We start from the raw sequence: 11,097 nt of genomic DNA on the forward strand, positions 1-11,097 counted from the left end.
TGGATAAGAATAAAGCTTATGTTTACTTGCTTTGAATCTTCAATAGGTAAATAGATAGAGGGTGATTAGGATCTCACATGACGATCACAGGTCAATCGACATTATATTCCTTATCACTTTTCCCTTCTCTTCCTGCATCATGCTTCAGGTCCTTGTAAGAGGAGCTCGAAGTGTACCATTTACATGAAGACAAAGAAGTTCTTAGTTGTAACAAAGCTAATTCAACAACACGGTAGTCTGGCAAGTTCAGCTTGAGATCATAAATAAACCGGAATTTACAGTACAAGACAAATGGCTTGATTCAGAAATGGCATTCATGGAGTTGAGATAAATGTCTTCTTGTTAACAGAAATATAAGCAGCAGTATCCAAAACATGGATGAGTTTATCTTCCATATTGGAATGGTAAACAGATGCTTGTCTGATATGCCAATCTTCTCAAAGAACACAAGGAAAAAGAGCACTTATTCGCAAGTAACTTGAACGTCAGGCGACAGCAATTTATTGATGAAAGGTTCAAGCAACAGATTTTTGAAGCTTAGAAACCAATCAATCCTGAAAAGGCATCAGACTCAAATGTACCCTTTGGGTTATAAAAATGCTTACAAATGATGGACATGTATATGGAAAAAACATCAGATCTTACCACCAAAACACTGCTACTTTGCTCACATCAAAATGCAAGTGCAATGCCATGAAGGATTGCTGTCTGCAGTGCAGAATCCGAAATGGTAGATTGTGTAAAAGAGATGATGATCATGTTCTAATGCATTCTGACTGAACCGAACTATAATTAACTGCACGTAGTTTCCTTGACGAGGCAGACCAATGAAACAAATCTGAAAATATGAACTAGTAATCGAATTTTTGAAGTCCTTGATTCTCTCTTCTCTTCTCCCATCAACCTCAGAAGTTTGGACCTGCAGCAAGGATCTCCTCAGCCAGTTTGGCATCTTCACCAATCTTGTAGTTAGCAAACACCTCAAAGTTCTTCCTGAACAGACCAGCCAGCTTTAGCAAAGTCTCCTCATAGGCTGCCTTCTCTGGCCACTGTAAAGCACACAAATCACCCATGTCAGGCAACAACATCTCCGCGATCGACATCGATCATTTGTTCTACAAACAACTGACTTACAGTGTTCTCCGGGTCCAAAATCTCCGACGGCACGCCTTCAACTTCAGTAGGTATCTCCAGTCCAAACACTTGTGTCTTCTTGTAATCTGCATTCAGAAGGCTGCCGGAGTGTATGGCGTCGATAATTTTCCGAGTGTATGCCAGCTTAATGCGGCTGCCGATTCCGTATCTGAATAAAAGCGATAAGGTAGCCAGATCAAGTTTTTCCTTGAACTATAGCCTGTATCACCGAAATGTGGTGTGTGATCTCTTACCTTCCGCCAGACCAACCAGTGTTCACAAGCCATGCTGTGGCTCCATACTTCTGCATTTTCTCAACCAGCATGGCTGCATACCGAGTCGGATGGAGCATTATAAATGCTGCCCCAAAGCATGCTGAGAATGTGGCTTGAGGTTCCTTAATGCCCTCCTCTGTTCCAGCCACCTGTTTTGTGCCCATGGCAACCACCATGGATACCATTACCAACACTAGACAATATTCCAAGAGAAGTTTAGAGAGTACGCACCAGAGCAGTGTAGCCACTGATGAAATGGTACATGGTCTGAGGCAGAGTAAGCTTGCTGACGGGTGGGAGAACGCCGAAAGCATCACATGCCAAGAGGATGACGTTCTTCGGGTGCGGACCAACACATGGTAACTTCGCATTAGGTATGTACTCGATTGGATAAGCAGCTCGGGTGTTCTCTGCAACAGCACCAGTAATTCCATCAAACAGTTTCCGGGCATGTAAGGAACCTATCCAAATTCATGCATGCAGGAAGTCCGCTTTAAGAACAGTACCTGTGACGGATTTGTCTGAATAATCTACTTCCCGTGTGTGCTCATCGAATACCACATTTTCCAATACTGCAAATGCAAAACGATTGCAAGAATGATACGCCATCCAAATCAAAATGTAGGGCTAGATTCGGATGTTCACCTGTTCCAAACTTAATGGCATTCCAGATATCAGGTTCCTTCTCCATTGATAGGTCGATGCATTTTGCATAGCAACCACCTTCGATATTTGAAATGCCATTCTCACTCCAACAGTGCTCATCGTCACCAATGAGCAGCCTGTTACGATCCGTGGATAGAGTGGTCTTCCCGGTGCCTAAAAAACAATGAACAGACCATGGAAATGAGAATTCAGGGAGTAGTAATGGGCAGGTGGCGGCACCACGTTTGACGAGCCCGACCTTACCCGAGAGTCCAAAGAAGAGGGCAACATCACCGTCTTTGCCCATATTGCAGCCGGAATGCAGGGAGAGGATCTGTCTCTTAGGCATGAGATAGTGCATCAGACTGAACAAACCCTTCTTCATCTCCCCGGCATACTGTGTGCCGAGGATAACCATTTCCTTCCTGGCAAGGTTAATGTCAATGCTGGTCGAGGAGGTCATGTAGTGCGTGTACCGATTACACGGAAACTGTCCGGCATTGTAAATTGTGAAGTCCGGTGTTCCAAAGGTCTCCACTTCTTCGGGCGTCGGTCGGATGCACCTGCCATCCATTCATCCATCCAGTCATGGCACGTAGAATTGGCTATGCTACACAAAAAATTCATGCTTTCAATGGTCTTCCGAAGCTACAGGAGCTGCACCTATTTGTCATCATCCACTCCGACCGATACTAATAGATCAAAAACCATCCAAGGATGACTTCGAGCATTCAAGACGACAACTGCAGACTAATATTCTTACTGTCACTTCTACTTACATGTTGTGCATGAACAAGGAATGGTAGGCTCTTGCGGAGACGATTCGAACTTTGATCTGATGCTCAGGATCCCAGTTGAGAAATTGATCGTTCACAAAAACCTGTATGAGGTAAATGACAAGCTAAATCCCCAAGGCAAATTGCAAATTGGATGAAAGAAATCGGCATAGTAGTGGCGTTAAATTGTCTCGAGAGTGACTCTTACCTTGTCCAGAGAGTTCAGGTAATCAACTGCCCTCTCCCTGTTCACCATGAAAGTCTGCTCATCCATCTCAATGTTAGGTGAGCCCCTGCGTACAATGAACGATTCAAGGAGGAGGATTCGCCAAACACATAGAACGGCACACAAATCTTACAACACAGGATGTGTTGGGAGACTTACTTTCCCCACCACAACTCCTCAGCGGTTGTCTCATCATTGACGATGCGTTTGTCCCTCGGAGAACGACCTGTTTTGGCACCCGATAAGGTGGCCAAAGCCCCTGTCGAGGTTATGAACGATCCCTTCTCGTATCTTATGGCCTGCTCGTACAGCTCTGCATCATTGTAATGGCCACTGCTAGTGTTATTGTGCATGCCATGAGGAAAGAGAACTGTGGTCTTAATGGTGTAGCGACGGCAACGATGTGTGGTAATTGAAGCTATCACGAGGCGGCGTACCGGCAGGGGAGAGATTGTAGAGGACGTGGGTGAACTTGAGAGAGCTGTCACTGACGCTGATGCTTGGGGTGAAGTAGTGGTGGTGCACGGCGCCGCCCTTGGGCGCTTCCGCCTTCCTCGCCGGGTCACCCTTCACCACCTTTGGCCCCGTCTCCCGCGTCAGCGACGCCAACGACGCGCTGCAATCAACATCACATCAAATCGAGTTAGCACAGCGGCGATCGAAAGGAGCGACACTACCGAACCAAGCCATGGGCCACCGGAATCCAGCATCGTATCTTTTGTCAGCAACACAAATCTGACGGCGAAGATTCTTTTCATTTTTTGGCTAATTGGACGGCGACGTTGGTAGAAGGAATGGGGAGGAGAGATGGTGACCTGATGGACTGGAGCCGGAGCTTGTGGCGCTCATCCTCGGACACGGTGGCGAAGGCGGCGTTGCCTTGCAGCAGGCCGTCATTCATGGGGGTGCCGGGCAACGACCGCTTCTTCTGCAAGGAGTGGAGCTCGTCGATGGTTTGCGCCTTAACGGGCAGCGCGCTGTCGTCGTGGCAGATGCCATCCTCCGCCTTCGTCTCGATCCTCGCCAGCCCCTTCCCGCCGCCATTAGCGTTCCCGAGTTCGCCTTTCTCCGCCATTTCCCCCCTCGTTTCTACCCAAATCCAACTCTCAATGTATCAGCAAAACAGTGTATGATCTCATCAGAGACAGCTTTATATACATAAATAAGCAAACGTTATCGTCTCTATATCTTCTGGAACATCGGCGCATGAACTCATCGAGTCATCTCATTCTCACGACCAAACGTTTCACTCGCAAACGAAGAAAAAGAAACAAGTACCTCAAGGCGAGCGAGCAGCAGAATAGAGATGGTGACGATGAAGAAGAAGAAGAAGAAGAGGCACTAAGAGGAGAAGGAAACGGAAGGCACGACCATGCAGTTCTCGTACACGAGCCTCACGAGAAGCTGTAAAGAAGAGAGGAACGAGTAAGAAGGCGAGCTACATGGGGAGCCTTATAAAGGCGCGCATTGGGTCATACGAACTTTCATTCACCTTATAAGAATTCGAAGCATATGACGTGCATCAGTACAAATGGAATATTGTTCGTCAAGCCTTTACAAAGGGGACCGTTCGACCCATTCAATGGCCACCGCTTCACACGCGGCTGCGCGCAACCCTTCCGATCCATCCATCATACCTGTCCATATGTACGTATCAGATGGCACAGCACTCGATTAGGTGTACAGTTCTCCGACGCAAATCCAACCTCGGTGTAGGGGACGCTGCATAGCGAAGGTGTGAAAGACCATCGGACCGTGGTGGTCATGTCCACATCAATCAATCTGTGGCTTCCACATCGTGGACTGAGGTGATGGAACGAGAACTGGATACAAGCATTTGGGATTTCCGTACTTGAATATTATTACGCTCTTTTGAGAGTTGAATTTGAAATCTTATTCGTCATGAGATTTTGTATGCTACCTAAGCATTTTATCAGATTAGTACAAAATAGTGAGATTCTGTAATGCTAACTTAACTCCTAAGTATTTTATCAGATTAGTACAAAAAAATATTCATTGAACATGGAATCAAAATGAAAATCTTTATATAATCCTAATTATATACCTACTAAAATTCTTTAAAGAGATATAACTGGGATGGGGTTCAAGTATTTGTAACATCCACATTGGATTTGGATTGATAGGGAGAATTAGGTAGGAAATTTATAGTGTCTTGGAGGAAGAAATTAAGGAGATGTACATTGCCATGCGATGCCACAATGGAGCTAAAACATCAAGATTTCGATGCATGCCTGAGATGAAATCTAATATCTCCATACCAAGTGATGTGTACACTTGAATGTTTACATGGATGAAAACAACAGGAGCTTAAAGTGCGAAATGAACAAAAGAAGAAGAATGAAAAAGAAAACCTTTTATTATTTTTAATCTAGATTTTGAACCAAAGAGCTACCTTCCCTGCACAGAATTGGCAATCTGAGATGACCTCTGTTAGCTCAAACAGATGTTTCTTGTCATAGAAACATTATGCTAGTGAAATGCACTTGATCAAATTCAGATGAAAATTAGAGGGAAGATAAAGGATTGATGAATATTTGACCGAGGATCAAATACTATAAACATGATAATGGCAATCATTTACCATAACTGCACCTGCTATGGAATACAAAATTGTCAAGTTTCAACTCCAGCATTCCACATTGGAGCACATATTTACACTATATTTTGAATCTTTGATATCATTGTTGAGGTACTTGAACAAGGTATTTGAAATTCTATGACACAAAACATTCTGGGAGCCAACATTTTTGTCATACTATTTTCTTGTTAAATGGTAAGACTAAGAACTGATCAGCCGACAACAGATTAACAGTGGAGAATTTTTCTCTCTTTTTTTTTTTATCAAACACAACTAACAATGAAAATGGCTGCTTACAGAGGGCAGACATGAAATCTGCACCAGAATCCACTAAAATGATAGCTTTTCTATGATTAATCTGTACATATAACGGTATATATACCTTCCACAACAAGCAGTTACCAATCACAGAACTGCCAATCCGTCCTTGAGCGGCTGCCATGAATGAAAGTTTATTTGTGTTATAGCCCGCACCCACCACTGTCCTATTGGAAGAAGCAGTACAGAAAAATAAATTGAGGTGCCTGCCATAAACAAAGAGTATGATATAATTAACTAACAAAACTAAGCCATTTTGTTCAGACATCAAGAAATAGTATTGTGCTTATAATTTTGGTGGTCGCGTCTGATAGGTCAAAGTAATTTCAAGCAAAATGTTGTGCAAAGTTCAACTAGCATAACAATAAAGTGTGTGTCAAAATAGTTCATGAAGGATTTAGGAATGCAACCTCAACAAAAATTTAAAGCTGTAAAAAAAAAAAAGAAATATTCATATCTTATTTCATCTTTGAAGGTGTTGTGCTATTTCTACCGAAAGCTGATACATGACAAGATAAATGAATATGAATTTAAAGAACCGTCAGGAATTAACAATTTAAAACGATTGACATAAGATCAAGATTATACCTGAATCATATACCTTCATCATAGTCCATTATAAAGCCTAAGTACCTTTGGCAGCAGGGTATCTATAGCCTAGGTAGTCACCTGGCCTCCTAGATGAGCAACTTAGACCTTTATATTGTCAATCTTTTCTCAAAATTCTAAATTTTCCAATAAATTGAGATTTTAATGTATTTAGAGGATAAAAATTACTGAACAAAACCACAACCTTCTCTAACTTATGTTTCTTCAACTATGACAAGATGTTGCTTGCTTTCAGTAAAACAGATCTCCCTCGTTCAAGTCTATGTACTTGATCACTTGTCACTATGGGTTCTTGTTAATTGCTCGACCACCTATAGGTGTGGGCAATGCCAAAGGCATCTTGGCAGCATAGGCCATGCTGTAGATTGCATAAAAGTGCATTCTGCTGGTGCCAAGAACATGGCGGTGTAACAGGAAGTAAAATTTCAACCTACATACTATTATTGCAATGGACAAGCAAATTTATATGATATACATGTCTATAGGCAATCATAGACAAGAATCACTAGATATATCGACATACCAATATATATATATATATATATATATATATATATATATATATATATATATATATATATATATATATATATATATATATATATATATATATATATATATATATATATATATTATGTATGTATATATATGTATATGTATATAAATATATATAGGTATACATACATACATACATATACATATATACATACATATATACATACATATACATATATACATATATATATACATACATATATATATATATATACATACATATATATATATACAAACACGTAAACAAAAGGGTTTTTCAAATGGCTAAACCTATCTTTCTATGCATACAGATCTCTTTTAAAAAGATATCCACGCCATTCCATGCACAAATGCACAGGACCAATAACAACATAAAAGTCAGAATAAACCATGTTGAGGTACCTTGTGAAGGTTGCAGATTCTATGTCAAACGAACAATAGCATCAAGGTTCCTAGATAACTGCCACCCTTCAGGATAAGCAAAATTTCTAGCTTCTTCATGGAGATGCCAGTTCATGATCCTTGAACAACCATTTGGTAAGCCTTCCATTTGACTTTCATCCTCTACTATCTGCTCTACAAATGCACTCTCCTGCAAAAAATGACAATTTACTGTTCAAAATTTCAAAATTATAATCAAAAGTAAGATTTGTCATTAAAAACATACAAAAGAATTTTTTCATGCAAGTATGCCATCAGTATTTTTTATTTCTAAAGGATGGAAAAAAGATCAAGATCTAAAACAACGCAAACTAGGGGACCATATAGCTCACTAGATCCACCTGATGGTACTTGAGAAATGATAGAGAAATGGAACTGTGTTGTTAAGATGTACATCTAAACTCAAATCCTACAAAGTGCTGTTCAATTGTTAAAACTTGGAAAATGTTTAAGCTCAATTGTAAACCCTTCATAAAGAAACAGGGACTTTGTGTTGCTAGGTCAAATATTGCAAGAAATGAATTTTGATGTTAAATATGCAAATAGTTAATACAGAGAAGCAAAATATATATATATATATATATATATATATATATATATATATATATATATATATATATATATATATATATATATATATATATATATATATATTTATTTATTTATTTATTTATTTATTTATAGGGAAAAGATCACCTTATCCGCCTTTGTGTAGGCCCATTTTCTCCAAGCCCAATTGTGTTACAATTTGTATCACTGACCCCACTTAAAAGATACTTCACCAACAAACTAGTCTTTCCTTACCCATATGCCAAGTGACGACTATATGTTACATTGTGATAATGAAAGGAGTCGATGTCACTAATATGGTGCAATGATGGGCATCCAAATAGCATGACAATGATGTTGGTGCACAAGTGGCACTTATGTAGCATCCATTGGGCTTAAAAGCTATTTTCTTATGTTGACATGGTTGAAGAAGATACAACAAGAAGATGTCAACCTTGTTTATTTGCTTGTGAGGTGATAAAATATTTAAGGTCAAACTATCAAAAGAACTTCCTCCTCTATACTATTATCAAACAAATAACAAAAATAGACAAGACATTCTGGTGCACCCAGACTCATGCAGTGAAGGGATGAGATGGTGCAAATGAGTCTAGGTCCATACAGATAATTCAGTGGACTACTGGAAAATTGCTTATCTATAGTTTCATTTATAAAATTGAACTATCATTCATTCTTCTGTCATTTCTGCTATAGTTTGTAGTTTGGATCACCAAGATTATACTAGAAGTCAAAACTGTGTACCTGAAAATCCTCCTCCACGGTGTCTAGTTGCCGAATGGCATCTGAGTTTGAACGATGCCATCTCTCGTGATCCCAAAGCATTGTGCTGTTGAATGCAAATCCAGACATATCAACATGAAATCTGCTATGTCTCCTGCTCTTCTCATTAGTATGCCAGCCAATTATTTGACTTCCATTGCATACTGGCCCTTCTATTATTACATTATTTTTGCTTTGAGCAAGCATAGCAACAGGCCAAACACCAAATCTCCTAAAAAATACAAATAGATCAGTTGTGTAATAATAACTTGTTAACTTACTTGTTGAGGAATGACAAATTTCTAAATGTATCATTTAAAAAAATTTAGTCAGCTTTATGAGATAAAATAGGCAAATATACAATCCATTTCCAAATATAAAAGTCCTACCAAAATTGATTTTTTTATCGGTGTTCAGGTGGAGAACTTGCATAATTGCATATGAGTTTGCTCTTGAGCCTAAGAAAAAATATATATAATTGATTTGAACACCAATATAATGAAACCGATTGCCTCAAGGATCTAGAGAGACCTTGTGTAAATGTAGGTAGGTTCTGCTGAACCACTAATGTTTCTGGTAAGCACTAGTTCATCCCCCTTTTAGTGGATGGACAATCTAATGTATTCATGATTACTCAACTTAATTCGCTAATCATTGTGTAATGTCATTAATTCACAAAATATATAAAGAATATCCTCCATTCAAGAGGGAATTCTTTCTTGATAAACATATGCTACTAATAGTTTTCGTTTTTACTGTTTCAGCCCAACAGCTACACATGACAAGGACATAAAGTTATGGCAATGGTAAAGCAATAACCTTAAGGAATTAATGTCAGGCAGTTCGATTCTGTATTAGCACTATAGACAAGGTAGCAAGACTCCAAGAATACTATCATTCAGTACCTGATGTCCCTCAGGTGCTGGAACAGCTCGAGCGAGTAGATGTTGCTCTCGTCCGCAAAGTACACGATACCATCCAGACGATGCCGCTCGATGTGCTCCAGCGCAGCGTTCCGCTGGTGGACGCCCCTGTCCCTGCTGTAGGTCGAGTTTTTCTTGCAGGCAGCGAGATGTCTGTACATGACACCACTGCGCCTGAGGATCTCCGCCGTCTCCACGGAGGTTGCATTCATTTCCACGACGATCCAGAGCAGGGGCGGCGACACCAGCCGCAGCGTCTGGCCCAGCCGGATCAGGTAGTATCTCTGAAAAGCTCTGTTGTACGTGGGCGTCACCACGATCAGCAGCTTCCTCTCCCGCGAGCGATCCTCCGGGATGTCGTTCGGCGGCGGCACGTCGCCGTCGTTATCGGAACGTAAGACCTCGATCTCCCTGCCGCCGGAGCGGATGTTGACGGCTCCGAGATCCCGGCGTGGAATGTTATCGTTACCGGCGGTTGCCACGGCGGCGGTGGTGGTTAAGATTGAGGAAGAGGAAGCGAAGGAGAGGTGGTGCGGCCGGAAGCCAAAGTCGTCGAGCTGCGCCAAGGGATAAAGGCCGATAAAGAAGCCGAAGGCGAAGAAGAGGAGCAACCGAAGGAGTTGTCTCCTCCTCCTCTTCCTCCTCCATGAACTATGGTGATGTTGCAGCTGGCCGCGCGAGAAGAAAGGGACGGAAGAAGACGACGACAGAGCAGAAGAGGAAAGGGATTGGTGCTGGGTAGTGTTATGGCAACAAAGGGAATGATTGCGGAAGGACCGATCGATGATGTTGGCCGCCAATAGCGTTCGACGGATCGACGCCATGTCTCGGAAGCATCAAGAAAGCAAGCAATCGATCGATTAACCAACGGCGATGAGATGCCAAGGGGATGGCCAAGGAAGAACGGGCGGAGGAGGAGGAGGGTTTGGGCGGCCACGAGAGTGGCTGGGTTTCCCCTCGAACTGCGTTCTTATCGTCGTCGTCGATCGTTAAATTTGATTTGATTTGATTTGAGTCCTCACTCACGGAAATTAACCCACGTCTTGTACCAACTGTCGGACCCAAACGCTTCTCTCTTCACGACACTGGCCCCGCACAAGCTCATGTCAATCTCACCCGCGTACGACAAGTTAGTATGAGAAAAAAAAACTCCGATTCCGCCGACTCACAAATCTACCTCACTTGTGATTGGATAGCAGTGATCTCAAGTTATGCCATCTCATCGTCGAGGCGTCGGCAGTAGGTTCCAAGGAGAGGGAAGTCGTTGGCGAAGTCGCGTTCCCTCGCC

The 11,097-nt window shown here is 41.6% G+C and overlaps 2 protein-coding genes across 3 annotated transcripts; both read right to left on the reverse strand.

Annotated features, from left to right (window-relative positions):
- Window positions 1-763: 763 nt before the first annotated feature.
- On the reverse strand, window positions 764-4,467 carry LOC135672585 (phosphoenolpyruvate carboxykinase (ATP) 1-like). The gene is made up of 13 exons (XM_065181080.1): window positions 4,335-4,467; window positions 3,872-4,145; window positions 3,494-3,672; window positions 3,216-3,369; window positions 3,039-3,123; window positions 2,834-2,934; window positions 2,319-2,617; window positions 2,055-2,228; window positions 1,916-1,981; window positions 1,641-1,819; window positions 1,389-1,558; window positions 1,135-1,303; window positions 764-1,049 (listed from the first exon to the last, which is right to left on the reverse strand). The coding sequence occupies exons 2-13, from the start codon at window positions 4,129-4,131 to the stop codon at window positions 906-908; spliced, it is 1,980 nt and encodes a 659-aa protein (XP_065037152.1). The 5' UTR covers window positions 4,132-4,145; window positions 4,335-4,467; the 3' UTR covers window positions 764-905.
- A 1,415-nt stretch (window positions 4,468-5,882) lies between these two features.
- Window positions 5,883-10,762, reverse strand: LOC135663202 (probable beta-1,4-xylosyltransferase IRX9H). Of its 2 annotated transcripts, none has more exons than XM_065176778.1 (4): window positions 9,792-10,762; window positions 8,869-9,118; window positions 7,519-7,708; window positions 5,883-6,140 (listed from the first exon to the last, which is right to left on the reverse strand). In XM_065176778.1, exons 1-3 carry the CDS (start codon window positions 10,631-10,633, stop codon window positions 7,538-7,540), a joined length of 1,263 nt encoding a protein of 420 aa, XP_065032850.1. In that variant the 5' UTR covers window positions 10,634-10,762; the 3' UTR covers window positions 5,883-6,140; window positions 7,519-7,537. The 2 variants fall into 2 exon arrangements, with proteins under 2 accessions (XP_065032850.1, XP_065032846.1); XM_065176774.1 differs by having other exon boundaries at window positions 5,883-6,179.
- Between the last annotated feature and the right edge of the window lie 335 nt (window positions 10,763-11,097).

The sequence above is a fragment of the Musa acuminata genome, chromosome BXJ1-4 (assembly GCF_036884655.1).
Source record: "Musa acuminata AAA Group cultivar baxijiao chromosome BXJ1-4, Cavendish_Baxijiao_AAA, whole genome shotgun sequence".
NCBI classification, from domain to species: domain Eukaryota; kingdom Viridiplantae; phylum Streptophyta; class Magnoliopsida; order Zingiberales; family Musaceae; genus Musa; species Musa acuminata.